Source organism: Stegastes partitus, unplaced genomic scaffold (genome assembly GCF_000690725.1).
Source record: "Stegastes partitus isolate 25-593 unplaced genomic scaffold, Stegastes_partitus-1.0.2 Scaffold603, whole genome shotgun sequence".
NCBI classification, from domain to species: Eukaryota; Metazoa; Chordata; class Actinopteri; family Pomacentridae; genus Stegastes; species Stegastes partitus.
In genome coordinates, this window is record NW_007578334.1 from 105,272 (window position 1) to 130,943 (window position 25,672).

At 40.4% G+C, this 25,672-nt stretch overlaps 2 protein-coding genes across 2 annotated transcripts in view; one reads left to right on the top strand and one right to left on the bottom strand.

Moving 5' to 3' along the window:
* Nucleotides 1-26: 26 nt before the first annotated feature.
* Nucleotides 27-23,737, top strand: LOC103362788 (probable acyl-CoA dehydrogenase 6). Its single transcript, XM_008289274.1, has 9 exons — nucleotides 27-247; nucleotides 9,473-9,593; nucleotides 16,790-16,919; nucleotides 19,172-19,278; nucleotides 19,480-19,647; nucleotides 19,790-19,963; nucleotides 20,462-20,623; nucleotides 22,052-22,202; nucleotides 22,946-23,737. Exons 1-9 carry the CDS (start codon nucleotides 47-49, stop codon nucleotides 23,034-23,036), a joined length of 1,305 nt encoding a protein of 434 aa, XP_008287496.1. The 5' UTR covers nucleotides 27-46; the 3' UTR covers nucleotides 23,037-23,737.
* Nucleotides 23,738-23,934: 197 nt separating this feature from the next.
* The window catches only part of bet1 (Bet1 golgi vesicular membrane trafficking protein), a 3,749-nt gene continuing 2,011 nt past the window's right edge, over nucleotides 23,935-25,672 (bottom strand). The window contains exon 4 of the mRNA XM_008289275.1: nucleotides 23,935-24,743. Coding sequence (XP_008287497.1) covers nucleotides 24,588-24,743 — 156 coding nt within the window. The 3' untranslated portion in view covers nucleotides 23,935-24,587. The remainder of the gene's footprint in view (nucleotides 24,744-25,672) is intronic.

Here is a 25,672-nt window from a genome sequence, read left to right on the forward strand (position 1 = left end):
TAGTGAGGACCGGAATGCGCATGCGCTCAGAACACTGTCAACAGAGATGGCGCTGCTTGAAGGAGCTCTGCGTGTAAACCTGCTAGCTAACAGCCGCAGTTTCTACAAATTCACCTCCTTTGTCGGTGTCCGGTCGTTGTCCGAAAATGTGTCTTCTAAACCAGTCACGTCCAGCTCCCCAGAGGTCGCTGGCGACCATGTACTCTACACACAAGAGCACTTTGCATTAAAGGATTCCCTCAAAAAGGTACGCTAACACTTGACTGGGAAGTTTTGGGGGTAACAAAGAAAACAAGGCTGATTTGGCTTTGTTTAAGCGGTGACAGCTGGATATTTTATAAGCCACGGGTTATTTTTACAACACAGCAGCGTTAGTTTAAGCTCAATATCACCCCTCGAAGCAAATCAGGGGCAGTTAGGTAAAGTAGGTGAGAGGTCATGTGCTAGCTTTCTCCTCCGCTGAACTCTGTTGATTTGCTTCTACCAAAAAAAACAAGGAGGTCACAGTCAAGTCGAACATTTTCACGTTGCTCGTACAAAATGTGTCCGCAGATGAGTCTAACCTGCTTGTTTTTTAGCTGAAAGAAGTGCAGCTGGACTGGTTCACAGTGCTGCAGCGTGTGTTTTCATGACCCACTCCACACTCCCACGTCCCACTTTATTAATGTCAGCTGCTCTCCGGCTAACACGAACCACATCTCTGCTCCTGCCCCAGGCTCGTCTAAAGAAGTGGCTGTGTGTGCCAATTCTGTGTTTTAACATCTGGTCCAATATGCAAATAATTATTCTGGATGCAAACAACATGTTTTGTCTGAAAAGTTGATAGAAGTCGTGATCAAGGTTGCAGAGATCCTCTGAGGTAGACGGAAATTAGGACAACAGCAAAAGCACATTTAACAGATATTTTAGAGGTTGAGTGAGATATGACGGGTACAAGTGTTTGTTTTGAGGACAATGATAAGTGATAGCTTGGCTGAGATGCCTACACTGACTCTAAAGTAGGGCAAAACGGATGGAAAACAAGTCATATTGCAGTTATTTTGACAGATACTGTGATATAATTATAGTGGGAATGTACATTTTTGCTGCAGTCTATACCAATCAGTGTGACTGGAATATGATTTGTAGACGAGGACATCTTTGTGGCACTGCAATGCGTCACTTATAATCAGTAGTCGAGTTGTAAAATTTCATGGGGGATGGTGGATTTTATTTTTTGGGATGGATATTTTGCCCTGATGACAGTGCATATGATGTGAAACAAACTATGTACCCTTTTTGTTTTTGTTAAAGCTCAAAGACAATTATTTTACGATCCTAAAACAACATATATGGCATGGATGTTGTATGTCAGATTCTCCTGTGATTGATCTTGACCAAGGTACCTCAGAATTGGAGTTAGTCCCCAGCCTGGCATGGCTATCACTGCTCCTACGCAGTAAGAGGACCACTTTTCTTACTGGGTTCAAGTGAAATTTCATACTCATGGTACTTTGAGATCATTTGGTAATTCATCTACTGAAGTGTGAAACAAAACCTCACAAAAACTGCAAATGAAACTCTGAATCCTCTCAAGTCACGTCAGGTTCATTTTAATTCAAATGCAAAAAAAATTAATGAACTCGTTGAAACAATTTACAAAATTTGAAAATTAATATAAAAAATTTACACAAATACACCAACACCTGAGATTTTTTTTAACTTGAGGTGGCTCGCCTCAAAAGACAAAATAGGAAAAGTCAAATGGATAACTAATCAGTTTTTTTCAATAGCTGCCGACCCAATTCTCCCCTAATTCACAGAAGTTTCCAGAGATTTTCATCATCATGTTTTCTTCTAGTAGTGGTTAAAATGTTCATGTGACTGAAGCCACGCTCACACTCAGCTGTGGAGATGACCAGTGTGTTCACAGCTTGAAGGAAGGGTTGTAGCTCTTCTGGCACTGCTGGTTCTGTTTCATCAACATCTGTAAGAAAACCACATTGGGCAAATGAAGATTATTATAAATTTAGATTTGCTCCCAAAGCAGGCACAAGGTTTTGAGAGACTGTTTAAAGTTAAGCACATACTAATAATGTTCATTAACGCCTGTATGTTCTGATTTGACTCTTGCGACTACAGTATCTGACTTCTCCTTTCACTATGATAAATGACGTTAATGTTGAATTCTTCGCTTGTTTATATAGCCTGGAAAATCCCAGACAAACGTCATCTTGTTCAGCCCAGACTGGTACAAGCAAAACTAAACCTGAGTTAGCCAGTAACCGCTAGCATCGTTAGCAACCTAGCATCATTAGCTGTGTTGTTATCAGTACATCCAGAGATTACACATTTGGTGACAGAATGGTTGATTTATGGAAAGTAATAACTGATTTTCATGACTTTTGACTTACCAAAAATGTCATTTATTTTCCTCTTAAATCCAAAGTCCCTCAGATCGAGCTGTCCTTGTCGCTTGGCCATGGTGCTAAAATCGTAACCCCGCTACTACACCCACTCATCCCCCCTGAACTCGAGCACTGCTTATAATGGTATATTGTGACACGTTTTACCATAATATGTCTTTGAATAATTCTTCAGCATACACTCAAGTTCATATTGAAGTTATTTTTCATTTGCATCACAAATAAAGAAGCCTGATTCATGTGCAAAGAAAAGTTTCTGATACCAGTCGGTCTGTTAATTGACGCTAATTGTATGACTAAAGTAGATAAATGTTGACGGTGGCTGGACTACTGAGTGGGCACTGGCACTCAGCTGAAACTGTCTATCAAGCCGATGTACTTTAGCCTAAACAGACACGATTTTTGTTTGTATCAAACAAAAGATTGGCCCTGAATCAAGTGATGCATCCCGCTCATCTAGAAGCGAAATATCTTAATTTGCACAGTAGAGAACTGGTATTCTTTCTGTGGCCATTAAGGTTGGCACATTCAGAAACATTCAGTAGGAAAACTAATTGGCGGGTCTGTGTGATTTGGGAGAATCCAACAATTACTTCCATTTTCTGCTGTAATGGTCATACTGTGAGTATCTGATAATAGTCAGTTTTCCCTAAAATGTCATAAACCCCTGAAATAATTTGGCGTATTTATGATCTGAATGTAGTTAGTTTATTTGACTGTTTTATGTTTATTTAAAAGGCAGAAAAGGCAAAGTGGATGGTTTAATTCGTATTAACTGTTATTTCTCCACCCATACGCAGAAGTAGATGTTTTTTATACTCTTTGCTTTAGCAATAGTAGATTTTCAAGACAGTTTAGATAAGGGTTATACATAATAGCAAACCAACAAAAATCTAAAAGCTTTCAGCCCACTCAGATTCATTCACATGCTTCATTTAGCTATTTAAGTCCCACTCCTTGCAGAGGAATATTAGCAATATATTTTCCTTTCCCCAACATATTCAACATTTTTCCCAGCCTGCTGCTCCATTTCTCTGCTAGTTAGTGTTTCCCGACATGCTTTTGTTCTTGAAGATCTAAATATGAACAGCTACAAATTCTGGTAGCATAAAATCAAAGCGAGCATTACTAATCAGCCTGACTCATTTTGATTACATATTGCTAGACAGACATTGGAGACAGAGGCTGCAAATGTATCGACGAGAGCCTAATTTAAGGCAGGAAGCAAAGTTGTTGCGGTAAATGAAGGGAGGCTTGTTGTCTGACTAAACCTTCAAAGCATGCCAGGATGTTGAAAATAAACCAGCTCTGGGAATTTTGGGAAGGATGAAAATGTGAAAAGGAAATGCAGAACAATAAGTTGGCAATGCAGGAAAGGGAACTGTAGCCAGAATGGTTTATTAAAAGAATTCACTGTAGGATAGTGTGTGTTTATAGATGATATACAAATGGGGTTATAGGAAATCCTTTAGTTACTGCCCAAGGTTAGACTCTCAAAGTGCCAGTGTTTCCACTACTAATTTTCTACGAGTGGGTGGGCCCGTGTTGGACTGTATTCATGTGCTCATTTATAGTTCGAAATGAGACTTCTCATGCCAAGAAATTAGTCAGAGATACTTCTACATGTACAAATTGTCAAACCGGCCAAAGCTGGAGTGCGTAGAAGGTCAGCTGCTGTCATTAATGAAGAGACACAAAAGACTTCCCTAACAGCTTTAGGAAGTGGACACTCATGCAGCTTCCCGTGGTTTCAGACTTGGATAAAACACAACAAAACACAAGAAAGCCATCACAGGCGAACATGTGTACGATATTAGAGAACAACGCTGACAGCCAGAAGGATGTAATTCTTTTGTATTGTTCTGCCACTAGCATTTTTATATTTCTGTCTCGATTACCAAACAAATAATTGACTTTTCAGAATGGGTTGGCTTCCACCTACTGAAGATGCAGCCATTGCATCTAATGTAGGGTTTGAGGCAAATAATCAATATCATAATATATGATAGTAAATTGGTAGTCTGGCTCCAGCCGTTTTCTGATTGCAGACGTGTACATTTTCGTTCATAGCTCAGGCTTTTTGGCATTGATATTGCTAAGACACTGTGTCCACACTGTTTCATCCAGGCTATGAAGTTTTAAGATAGTTATTAATATAGAAACGAGCGCTGCTTCTTGTTAATTTACACGCATGTTGTAAAGTGTATCTTAGATGTTTATCAAGAACTTACGTTGCATAAATTGTCTGCATGGTAGTACGGCAGTTAAGATGAAAAATGAAACGGCCCTTTGACTGTAGTTTTGCATCTTGGGCTGTAATCAACCAGAAAAAAGCTTGGTTGACTAAAACTCCACCTCCACCAATCGTTTGGTCATGAGAATAATTAGCAAATAATCTGTAGATGAAATAGCTTGACCATGATGCACCGCTACCTGCTAGCCTCTAAACATATTATAAATAAGCCTAAAAATCTAGTATTAGTAGCATATTAAATAATTAGACATTTCCCATTGTGATACTTTCCTGTTTTGATGAGAGAAGAGGCTTCACGTCCAGCTTGGTCTGGATGTAGCTGCCGTTACTAACAGACGCTGGAGCCATCAAAAGCTGCCAATGCACTCGTCTGGTGCTGTGAAATGATTACTCCAACAAACTGACTGAAATATGCAAGGTCTGATATGTTACACATTAAAGTTGGGGGACCATCTAGATCCAGACAAGTTAGTGTTCCTGTTTTTAGTTGATTTACAATGCTGGTTGTTGTACAGTTTATAACAACCAGGGCCATTTGTTTCAACCAAATGCAGCCACACCTCACTTCTTTGACGAGGTGTCAGTTTGGAGTCCACTCTGAGTAAACATTCAACTAAAGCAAATGCTGAATGAGGTAGATCTAGCAGTCTCCATTAGGTTGGTTTCTCCAGCTGCCAGAAATATTGGATTGATCCTGGAAGGCCGTCGATGTAGGGATTTTCTCCTGATGAAAGTATAAGAGGTGATTGTCCGACCAATAAAAATGTGATGTGATGAGACTATCAATAAACTGACCTGAAGACTAAAGCTGTACTTGTATAAGATAGGATAAATTCTTGTGCCCGATATTTAAGACCTAAGGTTATACAACGCTGTCTTTATATCATGATTATTGTATAGTCTTAATATTATCTAGTATTCAACTAAGAAACATTTAATTGAAGTGTCTTTATTTTAGAGCTGATTCACAAATGCTTAACCCCACACTGTTTTGATAGTGTCTTACATATTGAGCAAAAATGATGAGAGATTGCTGTAGCTCCTTGTGCAGATTTGTTGTTTTCGTTTCAGGGTTATAGCATTTAAAGTGGCTTTTCCTTTCATTGTTAGTCAGAAGTTGCTGTTTATAGAATTCATTTGTACACTTAGGAGATTTGTAAGGGGTTTATTTTAGGGCCTGACCGATATGGAGTTTTTTAAGGCCGATTCCGATATTTGGCAAAAAAACAATTCCGATAACCGATTAATCGGCCGATTAATTAAAAAAAAATATAGTGAATAAAATAGCTTCTTGTTTGGTCCCTTAATGCTTACAACGAGAAAGATATGAATCACAGGCAGAACATTTTACTGTTTTAGACTTTGTCCTTTAGTATTTGTTTAACTTTACAACAGAGAGGAATTTCAAGTACAAAAACATAATATGCATCAGTTAAAAAAAAAAGAAAAGTTTTCAGAACAAATGTGTCTGCAAGGTGGGGTATTTCATTTTAAATTTGCATTGTGCATTTGTCTTCCTATGGAGCATGCATGAATGTAGCTACCAGTTGTACTGATGACTTTAGGTTTAGGCCGTAGGTGTCTGCTGCAACATAATGAGTGAAGTTACTGGCAGAACATTATTTATGCAGCACACTGATGTTCTGTACTCTCAAAGACTGTGCTGTCTTTGAAGTTGATGAGAATCAGTTCAGAAAAATGTAAGTTAAATAAGTTTGTGAAAAAGTTGGATAAAAAGTTTAAAAAGTTGTTTTCTGTAGTTCTCTGAAAACCCGTCAGAGTGAGGCTCTGTGCTCTGGTTTGGTTTCAGACTTTGCGGCACAGTGAGTGATCTCACCGCTGATCGGTCGTCAGCGAGCTCAACTCTTCATCATCTCAGTGAGCCAAGTTTGACTTGTTTACAACAAGCTACAGCGAAAACGGAGCTTATCGTGGTGTTGCTCAAGTGTTGTTTTTTTACACGCTTTTGCCATAGAGAGTATTTGTCTTTTTACTAAATCAAATTGTACAAAATGAAAGTGCGTAAGTGACTGTGACACTTGGCAGCATTTACTGTTTCATGAGAAATTAAGAATATATCTGCAATTAGTCGGCAAAACTCCGGCTGATTACGAGTATTTTGAAAAAGGCTATAATCAGCCGATTTAATCAGCCAGCCGATAAATCGGTCGGGCCCTAGCTATTTTTCATCATAACTTTACATTTTTGAACTTCACATGATTAATTTGGGGGAAAAAATGCGTCACTGCTGATAATCTAGTAAATTAACTGAGATTAATCAAAAATAACTGGCAGACTCTTGATATTATCATACCTTGAGTCACATCGTCATTCCCAGCCATTATGTATTATACATGACAGAAAGGTGAACCAACTGTAGCTCATTCATTTGTGTTGAACAGAAAAGCCCAGTCTTTATGTAGCTTTCAGAATACCTTCCAGGTAAAGGCACCAACATCTCCAGATGGGATATTTTGAAATTTTTTGATAATGCAATGTTTTCGACCTTGTCTTGCAACATGACAGCTCAGTCATGTGAAATCCTTCTGGTATGTAGCACAAATAGAGCACAATAACCTTTGTGAGGAAATGTGGGATTGCTCCCTCATGGCGTTTATGTTTCCCTTTCCAGCAACCAGTCGTCCCTCCCTTTCCCTCCACAGGATTTGAACTTTAAACATGGAGGAGTTTATGTCAGGTTGAAGGGGATCAGTCCGGCTTTTTTTTTAGTGCTTGTTCTTGTGTCCAATGCTCTGTAAGTAAGCCTGATCTTTTCAGGTTTAGCCTCAGGCATTTACCTCATATATATGTTGAAAGTAGTGACTGTTCTGGACGGCGTAAAGATAACGGCCACATTTTCTGTCTTGTGTTCAGATGTCTCTCACCAAGTATGTTTTTTTTGGCTCATTGGAGGGTTGACTGGTTTGACTTTGTGTGCCTTGGCGGGAGAAAAATGAGTGTGCATCACTTTTTGCAATCCTGGAAAAAAAAAAAACTTTTTCAGGACTTTGTTTTAAAGATCGAATCAAAGCGGCATGAAAGAATAATCAAATGGTGTTTATTTTTTCTTCGAATTCACATTTCTGTCTGCGGCTCAGTTAAATCTTTTATTGGCAGAGGCTTAAATTTGATGATTCCTATTTCCACCAAATACCTCATTTGTTTTAATCATTACTTTTCATTGGCTTTACCCTCCATTTAGAGCGTATTGTACTGAGCATAAAAACACATTCGAGGAGCAAATTGTCCTGGGTATGGAGGAACTACGGCCGATTAAAAATGTTGTGAATCCCACTAATAGCAAGAGAAGATGCATTTGTTGGAAGGCAAGTAAACATACAAGGGAAGTCACAGCACATCAGTTTCAGTTTTATGTATTTATATTCTTGCATGGAAGCATTAATACCAATGTTACTTTGCAGCAGCTCGTGTTGACAAAGCCCACTGTGTAAAGCAGAATCTTTTAAAAACTTGACAGCAAATGACCGCACGAACTGTAACCCACACTACAGAGCTGCAGCCTATTCTTTGTCAAGCAGCTTGAGCTGCGGCAAAAATAGCACCGAACGAGCATCTCAGTAGACTGGTCATTCATAAGTGCTTTTCCAGCTGCGGACCACTTCCAGGTGCTCGAAATGAGTCACGGCACCAAGGTTCACTCATTCCAAAGTCTCTTCAAAAACCAGGTTGCAACACACTTACTGCAGACATTTTCATGACTCACAAATCCAGGCACTAGTGACATACACCGATAGAGCGCACGACTGCTTTAATTTAGATTTGAGAGACAACACAAAAGCAGCTCTCACTGTTGGAGAATATTATATAAAATTTGGTGGCAAGATAACCTCAGTACATTCATCCCTCCCATATAAATCTTTTAGTTCTGATACAAATTTGCATGAAAGTTGACTGTAATATTAAGCTATTATTAAAATCAGACATCAGCCAGTTAACACCATTTACCTCTTATATAAGAGAAGTCGTTTCACAGCGGCACACTTTTTTTTTTGTGTGTGTTCCACTCTAAAAGCCTATAATATAGTCATCCTTCATTTTTAGGCAGCTCTATCTCAGGCTTTGTGGCTGAATAGATGGAGTGGCTGCTAACCCAGAAGGAATGTCATTAGTGTGGGTTTCAGTACTTAGCTTTAGTTTTGCATGCTGATCTGAATTTTACTTTAGAGGTTTTTTGTACCCTGCCAAGACCACAATGATTGGAGGGGGGGAACACTGAGTCATTAAAATATTGGCATGCAACTGGTTGAATGCAAAGATAATGAATATCAACACAGTGGATGCTTTCAGCAGCATCAGTACAAAACAAGGCCTCAAAATCCCATATCCACTGATACATGTAGACAACAGCATGCCATGCCTACTGTCACTGTATTCATCATGTATTAAGATTATAGACTCAACGTGTAATTTCTTTCTGCTTTCTATTCATTGATAGGTATTACCTCGTGCCTCCCTCTGCTTTAGATAGATTACGTTGACTTTAGTGTAGATGCATATTCCACACCAGGTAGCCCATGTATGTAGAAAAATCATTCTCTGTTTTTTCACTCAAAATGGATTGTTTGTTTTGATGTTGGGAAACGAGATAGAATCGCTCGACTGTCATTTGTTGTTCAGATCACATTAAGATAAAAAAGCAAAGAAATCGATGCCTGTTCATTGAACATTGAAACTTATAAATAATAAAGCTTGAAATTCACAAGCCAAAGTGATCAAGTTTTATGGCACACTGTAAATGAAAGGTATGCACATAAACACATCACATCTCTTCCCTGTTGTGTTTGTGGTGTAGCTTATCGACCAGGAGATCAACCCTCATGTGGATCAGTGGGAAGCAGAAGGGAAGTTTCCAGCCCACAAAGTCTTCAAGATCTTAGGAAGCGCCGGCTTTCTAGGAGTCAACAGACCAGCTGGTAAGTATTATCTTATCTAAAAACCAACACTCACTTTCTTAAACACAGTTTAACACAGTTAACCGCTCCTAACGACAATCTGCAATATGTTTGCAAATCCTCAGTCCTATTTTTTGGAGTTTGGCATTAAACTGCACATAAGAAATGAAAGCTGGTGTGTTTGTTTGGCAACCTGTGTCTCTGTTAGATCTTCCAACACCTGTGACTCCAGAGAAAATTTGCATTTCTGTTTTTATATCTAAAATCAGATGCAAAATGATGAGTCTCGTGGGTTTAATGCATTATCTGGAAGAGAAAGATAAACAAACGTTTTGCTTGATTTAAAGACCAAGAAGCTTTTACTTTGGAGGAGGCTTGTTTTCTGTAAAAAGATCTAAGAGATAACAAGCTTATGGGAACATGCTAATAACCATGATGTAAAGGTGCCAAACATAGTGCACCTTTGTTGCTGTTGGAAACAAAAGGCTTTTAGATGGCGGTGTCTTACAGACAACTTTAATTTTAACAAAGGACTACACGTGCAATTGAGTGACATGTCTAGACATTCTTGTTTAGACATGTCTGTGAGCAAACCGCTGAAAACCGACATGCTTTTCCTTTTTCCTCTGGTATTTCTTTTAACCCAGATACCTTAAATGGCACGTTAAGGACTCTGAAAAAAGTTCAAGGCTTCAGATCTTTGACCTGTCTTTGCAGAATATGCATTAATTATATGAGAGCGACTGAGGAAGTATAGGAGAGCATGTCCTGGCGCAGACTTAAGTCCATTTGTATTCCTGTGAATTCCAGTCGGTAATCCATACAAACATGAAGCCTGATTAATCATCCAAGCCTCAGTCTACATGATGTATGCTGTTGGGACGTGCTGTTTCTGTTGCCACTGCAAAAACTCCCATGATAAATCTGTAGCATATCTGAGGGCTAAAATCCCTTGGCACAACATAAATATTGCTTTAAAGGATACCATTTTTTAACCTAAGAAGGCTGTCATGAAAAACAGACAAACTCAGAATTATAATTTTGGTGGAGGATAGCATTTCCTGAAATTTATGCATAGGTACATCAAAATTTATCCCACAACACACTATAAACTGACAAATTGCTCGCTGTGTGCCCATTCTGACCATTTCTGCTTCAATAGACATTTAGCACATCTTTTTCAGCTGAATTATTGTTCCATTTGTTTACTCTCTTTTTGACAGCCTTACATTAGAGTCGGTCTGGTTTACAAATGCTCCCACTGTGATGATGGGTGTTGGTGTCACAGCACCATCCCTACCACAGCTGTCTGCTACAGTCTATATCCCATTTCCAGATGCGTATCCAGCTGGGTTATTGCTCAGACAGAGGAGGGAGTGGGATAAGTACAGTACAGGACCACAAAATATTTGCGGTTGTGATGTGTAATCCATTCTGAATATGTGAAGAAATCTGTGGGGAAGTGTTTGACAATCACAGTATAATGTTCCACTCTATATTCCCGTTCTAATAGATTAGCTTTCTTAATTAATTTCCCGCTGCTCATCTTTGTCTTTGGTGAAAACAGCTGCAGTTCATGTTGTGACATTTGATGCTGAAAAGAACAAATACGTGAGTAATGTGTCGGCCAGTGAGTCCTGTAGAAACGATTCCACCACAAGTCTGTAGGTCAGAGAAGAGGGAGGGCGAGGGAATTAAAATGTGCTGAGTACACAAGCATTAAGCATTAGTTGACAAGATTAGAGAGGAGGATCGGCCCAGTGGAGGACTGAGTGAAGACACACTGTATGATCAGCTGGTAGATTACCCACTATCATGCACAGCACAACACATGATTAAGAGATAACATTTAAACAAAAGACCATGGATGCTCAATTATGCTCGTAAGTCAAAAAAAACAAAGTTGGATAGACTATTAGCTGCCTAGACATGTTAAAATCTGTAATTTAAACTGGCATTGTGAACTTGCATTATGGTATATAGTTTTATAAACTCTGCATAAAATCTGAAAGCCCCATATGAAACATTTTTCACATTAAGCTTTTACATTTACAAGAGTTAATGCATAAACACTGCACCGCATGTGCTTATTTAAGCATAAAAGACGATGCTCGTTACACCTAGTGTGAAGTCAGGCTTTAGGTTTAATGATAATAGGAAGGACTGATGTTGCCATGGCATTATAAGTTTAAAAAAAAAAACATGGGCAGTTGGAGAAACTACACAATGTTTTCTTTTGCTGCAGTGACGACTAATGAAGCAGACTCTCGAAAGAATTCCACACTGGGTTAATTGATTCAGAGGCTTGGATTACAGGAATGAGAGCAGGGATTTAGGAGTCTGTTTTAATGGAGAAATGCATTATCAGATGGGAGTGGGAGAAGTGCTTGTCTTTGGTCAGAAAACAACTTCAACCAAATGCAATACAAAAGCAATTAAAAGCATATCTTTGTTGTAGAAGTAAAACTTGTCCTGAGAATTTTTAACGTATCCACACTGATAATATAATTACATTATTAATTGTATGAATATATTAATTTCAGTTTCAGGAATTCTCCAGAATGAAGTGCTGCTTTCAGAACAAGTGACACTTATGTCATGCTATAGTAATTAATAATAAATAAAATTTGTAGCTGGTAGAGTGGGTTGTCCTCTAATCCCGAGGTTGGTGGTTCGATCCCCGCCCCTCCACAGTGTCCTTGACTGACACTGAACCTGAAGTTGCTCCCAATGGCAGGCAGCACCTTGCATGGCAGCTCTGTGGCCATTGGTGTATGAATGTGATCTACTCTCAGATGTACGTCGCTTTGGTGAAAAGCGTCTGCTAAATGAAATTGTAAATTAGAATGTTCATGAAAGAAATACATTTCAAATGCTCACAAAAAGGCCAAATGACTTGTAACTACAGCATCTTGGGGGTTTGTTGTGGTGTCATTTTCTGTAGTTTGTGTTTTTCCCTGATCATGGCACTGTTGACATTTAAATCGTAGCTTTGAAGATCTAATCAGCCCATTTCGCGTGTTTAACATACACCGAGTAAATCTAACAGTGAGCCTGAAATAGGAACGTAGGAAGACGATTTAGGTCTGTTGCTAGGCATTTACTGTAATCACTCGGAGCTCCTTTGGGTGCAATGATGACTTTATCTGTGAAAACAGTAAAACAGAATCCTGTGAACTAAGCACTTCTTGAGCTTTTGAATTGCCCAATGTTTGAAACTGCATCAACTTTAATGTGTCTGTTTACAGCCTTTTGAGCTGTTCAGTAAGTCCAGAGACAAAAACTCAACACTTATTTTCCACTCTTTTTTCCATACACAAGGAAAGGCAGTATTACTTCTCAAAACATGAGAACAGGAAGTTTTTCCAAGGCAGTCACGTTGAGGGAGAAGGCAGGGATGACCCTTGGCTCCCTGCCTGGTTTCCTCTGCTCTGACCGAGAAAGGTATCTGTGGATCACACTGTGCAAACGGCCTTGTGTCCTGCCTGGCAGACAGAACCTGGCAGCCTGCACATTTTTCCCTTTAGGTGTTTTTGTTACTTACATTTACATGAATTCTTACAATTACATACATTCTGTGTAAGACTTGCGTGTCCAGACTTTTTCTATTCTCACAGTTTTAATTCCAGTATTACAAAATGCTTTTCAAAGTCTAGTTTTTCTGTTCAGAAACATTACTAACACAGATTTTATGACATCACAGTGTTATGATGATACATGCATTCATGAATCTGAAAACAATATAATTATTCGGAAAGTTTTCAGACCCTTTTGAGATTTCCAAATCTTGTCATGTTTCGCGTCCCGGTGAGGACACCCGGGATCTTTCTGCGTGGAGTTTGCATGTTCTCACCGTGCAGCGTGGGTTCTCTCTGGGTTCTCCGGCTTCTTCCCACAAGGTCCAAAAACATCCATCCACTATCTATACACCGCTTAATCCTCACTAGGGTCGCGGGGGGGCTGGAGCCTATCCCAGCCGACTTAGGGTGAAGGCAGGGGACACCCTGGACAGGTCAGTCTATCACAGGGCTACACTTAGAGACAGACAACCAAGCACACTCACATTCACACCTATGGACAATTTAGAATCACCAATTAACCTCAACATGTATTTGGACTGTGTGGGAGGAAGCCGGAGAACCTGGAGAGAACCCACGCTGCACGGGGAGAACATGCAAACTCCACGCAGAAAGATTCCGGTGCCCCTCTTGCTGCGAGGCAACAGTGCTACCGACTGCGCCACCCTGCAGCCCGTCCAAAAACATGTTGAGGTTAATTGGTGATTCTAAATTGTCCGTAGGTGTGAATGTGAGTGTGCTTGGTTGTCTGTCTCTAAGTGTAGCCCTGTGATAGACTGGCGACCTGTCCAGGGTCTCCCCTGCCTTCACCCTAAGTCGACTGGGATAGGCTCCAGTCCTCCCGCAACCCTAGTGAGGATTAAGCGGTGTATAGATAATGGATGGATGGATGGATAATATTTAGTGTACAAATGTATCATTCAGACCACAACCTCTTGTCTTCTTGGGAGTGGTCTGCAAGCTTAAAACATTTCTTTCAAAGTTCCTCCTTTTTTTTTCCGACAGAATTGTTGAAGCTCAACCACGATCAATGGTGATCGTTGGTGCACAGCCATTTTCAGGTCTCTGCAGAATTGCTCTTTTGGAACTTTCATAGAGTTTTCCCAAAGCAGCTCCTGTGCTGTCTTGGTGCTGTGCTTCAAGTTGAAATGTGACCTTCACTCCAATCTGAGATCCTGAGCTCTCTGGGACAGGGTTTTACTAGGGTTTGCATCTTTCCCTCTATCCAGAAGAGTCTCCCAGTCCTTGTTGCAGAAAAACATCCCCACAGCAGGATGGTGGTTCCAAACTGTTGCCAATTGAGAATGATGGAGGCCACAGTGCTATTCTGCACTTGAAATGGTACAGAAATGTTATTATATATTATATATTATATATTCTTCCCCACATCTACACCTTGACCCCATTATGTCTTGCTGGTCCGCAGACAGTTCTCTCAAGCTTTTGACTTTCACTCTGACATACATCACCAACTGTGAGCCCTTATATAGACTGATGTGTGCCTTTCCTAATTATGTCTAGTGAGTCTAAGGAGACACAGTTGGACTCCAGCCAAGCAGCAGAAAGAGCTCAAGGACCATTGATGGAAGTATCATTAACTAGGGCTCAATCGCGAGCGAGTGTTGTAACACAGGGTCTGAATACATATGGAAATGAGATATTTCAGCCTCTTATTTGAATACGATTACAAAGCACTCCAAAGACCCTTTTATTATTTTTTTCATTGCTGTGTCTTTGTTTACCCCCCAAAAAAAATGTATGCCTTGAAGATGATTCGGAAAAACATGAACAAAATGAAGCAAACTTGAACGAATCAGAAAAGTTTGCCACCCTTCAGCAAAAGAAAACTCATCTGTTTTCTCATCAGGTTCCATATTGGTTTGCACATTGAGAATAAAAAGAGAAGAGACTGTAATAGAAAACTGCAGTATTTTCCTCCCATCATCATTGCTGCTCTCTGCTTGTCCTGCACCTTTAAATTCTCCTTCGATTGTGCTTCATATGGAGCTCCACCTGATGAGGACCTATGGTGAGGAACATCTGCTGCTCTGAAGAAACATATGTGTATAGGCCTGACATTTGTGACAGAATTCTGTTTATATTTCGTCTGCTTGCTTGTTCAACCAGGCAGCCTGCTGTTTTGTTTAAAATGGGATAAACCTTGGTGCTTCCCTTCGTTCACATTATCCGCCGCGGGGTTTCCAGCGCTCAGAGACTTATCACCGCACAGCTGCACCTGTTTCCTCTTTTTTATTTTTTATTTTTTGGCTCCCCACTCCCTTGTTTGCCTGTCCCACTATTCCTCCCTCTTTCTGTGTCCCATTTTATATTGCACACTTTCTTTTGTTCCCTGTCTGTCTTTGACAGTCTGCCAGACTGTGCTTTCCATTTACATGATAACTAGTCTGACAGGTGATATTAAACTACTTTGCTAGAGTTGCAGGCCTTTGCATGGTAAATTCACTCATAATTATTCATTGTCAGTCAGCGCTAGTATTCATCATTTAGTGGCTGACATGTTTTATTTAGTCGTGGGAAAACTGAGCACTAAACGTTCTCAAATGCTCAGTCTTGGCACTTTTGAATGCCTGCACATTATCATCAAGGTGTTTGTCCTAAATGAATAACTGTCAGGTTGCATTTGCTCGACTTGCATGAGACGATCAGTTTTTTTTTGTGTGCTGCAGAACGACTGTTCATCTTCATATTGTTTTGTTTTGAAAGACTTTAGATGTGTGTCTGTTTACCAAACCAACTTGAGAGAAATGCAGCATAAAAGCGCCCACATTTTCTTGCTAATTCCATGAGTAGCAGATAGAAAATTGGCCTTTAGCAGTAAGTGTGTTGGTATAAAAACCAGGCTACTCACTTCACAATGGGTACTGCGACTGATGATGAAAGGCAAAAAGAAAGGAAAGGTAAAGAGGTGGGTCTTTATGAGGATGACTGACAGAAAGTGGTGTTTTAAACATAGTTTACAATGCGCTATTCAGCTCCATTAAGGACCTAAGGTCTTTGCAAATGTCTCCACTGCCAGAATAGTGGAAATAGACATCCATTTTTTTGACTTTTTCAGCAAATGGGTTGCTGAAGAGATCAAGGTTTGATATACTAAGTAGAACAGATGAGATGACACTGAGATGACAGTGACCCTTATCTACAGTGTGCTGCTGATCTCCCAGCAGTGCTTTTTACACATAATTACAGATAGCGCAGTTAATGATAACGTCCTATAATTAATTTGAGTGCATGCTCCGGTGCCAACGGATCAGTTCAGAATATTATGTATGTATACCAGTCTGCATTATGTGTGTGCGTGTGTGTGCGCTAGGTGATGATTTTATCACAAAGATTGCAGGAAAACTGTAAGTGAGACAAGGAAGGTGCTTGCAGGGCTACTTTAAGGTGACTAATGCAGTGATGGGGTGTATTTATTCAAAGTGACTAGCGCCGGTAAGCCGTTCCTTCTTTGCCTTTGAACTCAGTTGTAAAGCTACACATGCGTTTTCAACATTTGCACAAGTAAGGACAAACAAAAAGTACACAATAGTAATACACAAGAATCCACACAACGCACAGTGAACTGTCAGCTTTAACTGTCAGAACTGCCTCAAGGAGTCTGTGTTTTGTCTTGTGCAGAGTATGGAGGCCTGGGACTCGACTACAGCTACAGTATAGCCGTGGCAGAGGAGTTGGGCAACATCCGCTGTGGAGGCATCCCCATGGCCATCGGCGTACAGACTGACATGACTACTCCCGCACTAGCCAGGTGCAGTCCTAGAAACCTATTACCTCATATTCTGAATACAAGTATTGCTTTAAAGTCATGCCACTGAACAATTTGGGACGGTGCCATGTCTTTTATGTAAATGCTCATCTTGCCTGTGTACCTCTCCAGTGTAGCTTCTTCTAATTGAAAGCACACACTCAAGCAACAATGCTGCTCTGTTTTTTTGTTCCTTTTTGCACCACGACGAGAGGCACTTGTGTCAGAGCCAGAGTACATTTTCAAGCACTCTTTTTACATTTATGTGTTTTGTTTTCAGATGCAACAGCTGTCGCCCTGATTAGCGTGTTGACTGTTACTGCGACATTTGATTTACGAGTTTTAAAAGCAACTGTGTGTCCAACTGTCTTTAGTTCAGACATTTTGTTCGTCATTAGATATGGTCTCTCTAGGATGTCTATCCCATTTTATCACCCATCTTTTCTGAAGTAGTGTTTGTTTTAGTGTCTTTTAATTGCTCCTGAGCTCCAAACTGCGACCATTTTGGTGTATCTGTGTGTGTGTCTGGGCGATCCGCTGAGGTACATGTAACTGACATAAATCTAACATTACATAACCTGATTTTATTCTTGACAAACTGCCAATTTTTTGGATACACATCTGTCTGAGATGATATGCTGCAGTAACTGAGAGGAGACTATAGACTTCTCTGCACAGCTGTATTGTCGCATCTATGTATGCAGTGCTTGTGAGGCATTTAGTGGACATCTGCTTTCGTAGCTTCAGAAAAAAACCAGAGTTACACTTTCTCTAAACTGCATGACTCTCTACATGCAAATTAGTCACGCCATGCCACTCCCCCACCACAAATAAGTGCTAAAGAAAAAGAATAGGTTAAATGTACTAAATATTTATCTGCACCTTTATTCCTGTTAACATTGTGATGTGCTACACAGTTACAGATGTGTATAGGAACTGACAAAAATGTAATGCTCCAAATGTATTTTTCAGCATGAATATGGACTGTGAAAAGTTTTGAGAGCATCTAAATTCCACCTAAATGAAAAACTTGCATCAGTGCAACAAATGTGAAAATCACAAACCCTGTGGTCCATCAGTGGTTGTAATTAAGCTGCACTGTGCAACATACAGTAAGTCGTTATGAGGCTTGCGAGTAATGTGACAATGAACAGACGAACTAAAACGACACATTTACTGTTTGCACTGGCCAATGCTACTCACAGTTAACAATTTTGAGGAGGCTCCCTGAAATGTCACTATGGAAATATGGACTTGTAATAAATGCAGCGGATTTTACAGTGAATCATTGAACTGTTTAAGAGACTCTGCAGCACCATCTGCTCAGCTGGGATGTGACTACCAACAGAGTATTAATACACATTTTACACAGGTATGCACTTGTATACAAACTGAGGATAATATTAATCATTTTCTCACTAGTGGGAGTTTTTAAGGACAATCTTTCAGTGAATGTATGCTTTACCACACATAATGCTGAGATCTGAGAGGAACATCTGATGTTAAGAAGCCAGGCTGTCCTACTGTGCATTTAATTCCCATACGTACACGTGATCATGAAGCCAAGCTGTCTCATCTTGTAGTTGGACTGCCTGCAAACTGAAAGCTTGGCTTTACAACTAAGTACTTGCTTTGGACCCAAGTGTTCACAGTAAAACTTTCTGTGAGCTCCTCTATCATCTGTAACTGTAACATGTATCTCTGTAGTTTTGTTATATTTATACTTGAAAATACAGCGTGTTGTATAGTCATTGATCAAAGTTAAAAACCCCAGAGCATATGTGAATTCATATATTTGGTAATCGTGTGTCTCACCCGTGTGGGGCCTTGGCTTGTTGTGTGCTATCCTCCTGCAATGAAACAGCTGCTTGTGACACGAGACAGAATTCAATAGACAGTTGGACTCTCAGGAGCTTAATTAGGCGATCTACATTCGCCTGCAACAAGGCTTAAGTACTGAAAGAGCTGCAGAAAAGGGGGAGTGGTACCGTGGGAGCTCCCTCCTCTGTCCCACTGGAACTGTCATTGCCTTAAACGTGGCAGTGTTGTTTTAAAGCTCACGATCTACCGATTTGTTTTGCCACAGGTACACAGTTTAAGAGTTTGACACAACTTTTATGAAGCAGCTGTCTGCTTATCATGAGATCACATTAGATGTAGATAATATGAGGGGCATGTTCTTGATATTAGGGTGATCCTTAAGGGACAAAGTAATATTGTTACACATTGTGTGCTTTGCTGTTGTGTTTTTGCAGATTTGGCTCAGAGGAGCTCAAGAAAGAGTTCCTCCTTCCCTCCATCTCAGGCGACAAGGTGGCCTGCCTTGGAGTTAGTGAAGTTGGAGCTGGCTCTGACGTCTCAAGTACGTCTTCGCTATCTTCCAATCATTTTCTATTTTGTAGTTTTCTCTTTTAGAGTACGTCACTTTCAGAATGAGGCTATATATCAGCTGTCATCAGATGTCACCATTTTTGCCTCGTTTTTCTGGATCACTTTGTGTTTTTTTATTTTTAGCCTCTGTCCTCGCTCTTACCTCTGCAATTTTCTGCACACGCTGATTAAGGTATCAAGACCAAGGCTGTGAGGAAGGGGGATGAGTATGTGATAAATGGCGGGAAGATGTGGACTACCAACGGCGCCCAGGCTGATTGGATGTGTCTCCTCGCCAACACCAGTGACGGGCCTCCACACAGGAACAAGTCCCTCATCTGTCTGCCAATGAACCTGCCAGGTAGGATCAGTCAGTTTGTTGTAGATGCACATGGTTATTTATTATAGTAAATGTATTTAATTAGCGATTCACGTACAGCGTTCTCCGAATTTCAATTCTGCATGTTTTCAGGTTTTTCTGTTTCCCGTCTTTCCCACTGCAGGAGTACACATCGCCCGCACCATTGATAAAATAGGCATGAAGTCATCGGACACCGCTCAAGTGTTTTTCGATGACGTCCGTGTTCCCTGTAAGAACATCATTGGCCAGGAAGGCATGGGCTTCACCTATCAGATGCTTCAGTTCCAGGAAGAGCGGCTGTGGGCAGTGGCTAATGGTGAGTGACCCTTGCTTCGTAAATCTCTCCCTTTGCCTCAGCGAATATCCAGTCATCAGATATCGTCTGCGATTTGTTTTCTTTGCTTCCTAATCACTGTTTGTCCACGCTGTTTCAGCTACATAGTTTTAATATTATTGTGGCTGTTTCAGTTTCCAAATAAAGGGAGTTCAGGTCACGTAGTTCAAGCGTTTAATCTTCTGTAAAGTAGCTGTTTACATTTGATTTTGAGTAAGAAGCGTGAGTCAGTGTTTTCTTGGACAGAACATTGGCGGGAAACTATTAAGACATGATGTGAAACTACACGCTTTTCCTGAATCTGACGCTCCTATATCAGTCTGTCTTGCCCACACGATGACACCCTTCACAATCCAGACCAGAGTTGTTGCAGCACGAGTAGATTCAGATGTGATGCTGCACATCAGTGGGCTTGACATTCAGCGAGAGTGATACAAACGACCCTGCGTGACCTCTGTGTCTCCATTGTACCACCCGCAGTTTTGACCACATTGGACATCATCATTCAGGAAACCATCCAGTACACACGGCAGAGGAAGATCTTCACACAACCCGTCCTTTACCACCAGGCAGTTCACTTCAGGTTGGCTGAGCTGCAGACCGAGGTCGAGCTGCTGCGCTCCCTCCTCTACCACGCCACAGGTAGGGTCGCTTGACAGAGAGGCAATATAACAAAAACCAAAGATTAATGTCGACTTGGTAGAGTGTCCTGCATCTGAATGAGTCTGGTTCAGAGCAGTGAGACACACAGAGTTAATACATTTAAGAATAAAACAGCTGTTTAGTTTACCGATGGGAAAATATTGAGCTACCACCACTATGCTAACAGGCTTTAGCATTTTAGAAACATTAACTGCTGTGCAAAGGTACTTAAGATGTTTAGATTCCTCAAAGCTGTCAGGGAGGCATATGATTTATCCCAGATTTATTTTATAGGGTTAGAATATACCTCCAAACATGTAGCTAGAGTCATAAAGACCTATCTTCAGCCTGTTCTGCAACTGGTGACGTTGCCCTCACAGAATCCTGATGTCGATGGCATGGAGGCAGCCTGGAGTTACATGAGGTGACAGAATAAATTCCCAGAACTGTGGCAAGTTTCCAATGTGCTTGGAGCAACTTCAAGCAAATGATCGAACATTTGATCAAACCAAATGTTGATTTGCTCTTTGTACGAAGTTACTTTATAAAAACTATCAGTGGCATCCTCACTTTGCTGCATTTGCTCTTCTAGATTTATGTGCTTTCCTTTATGTCAGTAAGTCATGTCTGACTCAGAATCTAAGTTTGGATCCATGGTTAGATCTGCTTCTGCGTTATTTTAGGAAAACCATTGCATTCAGCTGTCGTCATGGTGCTTAATATCAAAGATAAGACTGGAGACCTCAATAATCAAGGTCGCCGTTGACTCAGCTCTGCAAGAATGATGTGAATGCCAAACTAGCCTTGAGTGCCTAATTTGTAGGTTGGCTTAAAAGACGGAGGGCATGGAGCTGAATGGAGGCCAATGTGATGGCTTGGTATTAATATTTTTGAAAAATGGCGCATGGCCAGCTCTTCCAAAATACACATTCAAGGGCTGTATACCGCGCTGTTTACGACATGAATACGTGGATGCATCTGTCAGGCAGGTGTCCAAGGTCTTGTGATTCTCTTGTTCCCTTTATAACCACTTCAGTAGCTAGCAGCTTTGAATGAATCCATCTTGCTGGTAACAGCTCCAAGTCCAATTTGCTTGCCCAGAAATCAAAGCTTTTGCATCTGTTTGGCACAGGTAGATGAGCACACACGCAGCCACACAAACAAACTTCTTCACACACCGAAACAGGAAAAATCATGTGGCTCACACAGGTTCCTCTAGAGGGTACCTACAATAGAGGCATTGATCAGTAGCTCTGGGAAAAGGCTTGAAGGGGGAAAACCCTGAATCATAGCCAGCCGCCGGTGACTGAAACTGACACACATCTGTTTATTGTCTCTGTTTTCCTCTTTACATTCTGTCCAGCTGAACATTTTTGACACTCTTCATTAATTGTGTCTCTACTTGTCGTTCTTTTTTTTCCCCTCCAGCATTGTACATTAAAGGCAACGATGTCACCAAACTGGCATCAATGGCCAAACTGAAGGCAGGCCGCCTGGCCAGAGAACTGAGCGACAGCTGTCTCCAGTACTGGGGAGGGATGGGCTTCACTAATGACGTGCTGATCAGCAGATTTTACAGGTAAGACTGAAATAGCCAAAGAGGTAGGAAGCAGTTTATTTGTTGAGCAGTTTTAAGATGACCTTTTCTGTTTGCCTCATTGAAATATCTGAATATCTTAAGGGTAAAGATAGACACAATTTAAAAATGTGACCTGAACCAGACAGCCATAAGTTACCTGTTAGTAAATAAATAAAGTGCTGTGTGTTTTGTGCTACCTGTGTTTATGTGTGTAACTAAACTATGAAGCATACAGCATCTAATTTATGGCTTATACCTCCATGATTTTCAGTTTTGCCCCAGCGCACTCCATCTCATCCCGCCCCAAAAAACAAGAAAGCAACATCTGACCACAAACCCTTCACATAGCAGTACTATCAACTCCAACTATTATTATATTTGGCTGCCAAATGCGCACATTTGTGGCAGCGTAATGTTTCTACAGTAGCAGCAACCCCACCAGCTGCAGGAGTTTAATAATCCTGTGTTTATGTGTTTTACCTGATTTCTTCACAACAGCGTTATGATTAGACTGATTATCGGCTTCGGTTTAATAATAAGAATTCTTAAAAACGTGTACTCAGGCTCAGCCTCAGTTGGCTTCAGATTCACTGAGTTTTTATTTTACACTGTGCTGACATCTAGTGATGGGGCAAATAATGCAGCTGTATTACAGTGACAGACCATTACAGTAATTAGACGCAGCATGCACATTTTGTGACTGTGACAGAAACAAAGCAGCTTAAAATGTGTCTTCTCTGCAGGGATCTCAGGTTAATTTCAATCGGTGGAGGTGCCGATGAGGTCATGCTGGGGATCATCTGCAAGTACATGGACACACTTCCCAGGAAGTAATACGCTTGTTTGGGATTGAAGTGTGCCTCGCCTGGAAAATGGATGAGAGCAGGAGGCAGCAGGGAGCAGTGGTGACAATTACCACTTTGGACAGACAGTGACCTTTAGTCTGATTTATTCCAGTGTTATGAGACAAACATATCAGTTTGTGCTTAGTCGCTGGTAGATTTAATTACGATAGGGTAATCTATTAAAATACTACGCAGCCTCCACTTTACATGAATTCTCAGCATCTCATGAGTTTGTATGTAAATCAGCTGATAAGGACCTGTCCTTCTCAAACTACATAAATTGACTACTTTTTGTGTTAACAGGAAAAACCTTTGAAATCTGATTTTAAAAATTCTAAATCTCTTAATTCTACTAAAGTGAAGAGGCTGTGCCGTCGCTGGAGAGCATCTGCGGCTGCGTTGATCTCACAGCGTTACCGTTGCTCCGTCATCGTTAAGTCAGATCAAGTCGGACCCCAGCGATCAGTTTTGTAAAGGTCCCACTCACCTCTAGCGAATGTGGTGTCATCAATGGCAACCCCAGGCTCTTAACAGCATCACACTTATGCCTAAATGTTTTGTCCTTTTTAGCAAAGCAGGATATTTTGCATTTGCACCTTTTGATTGTTTTTTTTTCCCGTTTCCTGCCTTTATAGACTAAATATGACTAATGGTTGCACTTTAGGTGTAATGTAACTTGGTGGGTTCATTTAAATAGCAGTCATCCTTTAAATATTTTACATATTTTTTCAGAATAAATCAAAAACAATGTAAAAAAAAAAATGTTTGTTGTGTAAAATAAATATCCAGCAGATTCTCACTTTTGTGTGTGTCAATGATAAATTTACAAAACCATTGACAATCTTTTCAGCACATCCTATCAAGAAGCACTCACCTACACTTGCCAATTCAAAGCATAAAATATGTTTATTTACATTTCCAACATTTTTACAACAAAATCTAAACAATGAGGTGCATTACCATTGTGTGTATGGTTGTCAAATGATGCAACAGATCCATTCATTCTTGAAAGCAAACACACTGAACTGTTTAAGTTGTCGCTCTATAGCTTAATCACCTTTAAGACACCTCGTGCCATATGATCAACTATTCCACACATTTGTTGCTGAATCAAAGTTTTTGACACAGTTTTTTCTGGAAGTGTTAGATGCTTATATTGTTACAAACTGGCCAGTTATCAAGTACATACAAAAGTACAAAGATAATCTGGCATTGCCTGCTTTTGGTGTACGTACAGTTTACTTCGCAACACTTCCCGGGATCATTAATCATCTCCTTATCCACTTTTCTAACCCAGTCTAGATTTCTGAGACTCCATCAAATCGCATAGGAGTGATTTCACAACTCAAACTGTGGTCACTGTATGAAATGCTCAGACATCAGGGCACATAAAAAGCTGAGATATTATAAACCAAAAAAAAAAAAGAACCCTGCCTTTTATCATCATCACTGTTCTGTTGATTTAGCTTAGAGACATATCAGCGTGGCACAGACTGGAAAGATGTGGAGCTAATGGGCCAAGTCCAACAGAGTCCTCTTATCACCTCAGCTTGATGAACCAGTACAGGATAAAGAAGACAAAAAAGCAGAAGAGCAGCATGTAGCACAAGAGTTTGGTCTGACTGCCTCTGGACAGCTGCTTGACTCTGCCGATGGTGGCGCCGAGCAGTCCACCTGTTGAGTCAAAATCTGAATCCTAAAGGGGGAAAAGGGGGGATTAAGAAGCTTGTAGTCCTTCAGGCAAACATACAACCACAACAACATTCAGATTTTGACTGATAATTCTAGAGTTTAGAGTGGTGGACTGCAAACATTTACTGAAGTTCTGCACTTGTACTCAGGTAATTTCATTTCACACCACTTTCTACTTATTTTGCAGCACATTCCAGAGTGGAAAAATGGTACTTTTTACAGCTGCAAAGTAACTTAGGCAGAAGAGGATTTTATATGCAAAACGTTAGATCCATTCATTCATTCAGCAGTACATTGAGCAGCTCTAGTTGGTTCCTTTTAGACAAGCTACAATACTACAGTATAGAACAGAAGGGAGTAATTCCCTGTGCAAAATCAGTTTAAATGTCAAATAATTTAAATTTTAATCACCTCTCAATGACTGCTATAGTTCTACGTTGACATATAATGTGTCCTTTTATGAGCCATAAAAAACAAATACTTTAGAAAAACTACATACAAGTTAGAAACCCCTAAATGATCTGTGACCAGCAGAACTTTATTAGTGTTGGACCTGCATCATGGCTCCACATGGACAAGAATTGCCAAAGGAAATGGAAAAAAAAATAAAATCTATCAATTCAATAATGAAACGGAAAATTGACGACCAACTACAAATAAGCTGAAGTTGGAGCAGCAACCAGAAGGTATAGAACAAGTTAAAGCACCACTAATCAGAGCTGCTGTGGCTGACTTCTTAAAATGACGCCATGGGATCTCCAACTCCGCTCACGAGGACCGGAGTTGGAGATCCCTGGACTACTTAGTGCAGTCTAGCTCTGGAAAACAGATGGGCAGGTGCTTCAGACTTGGCACAGGAGTTGTTAAAGCGAGTTAAGAGTTTCTGTGACAGTTTAGAAAGTTTGAAGGACATCATGTAAAATCAAACTCTAT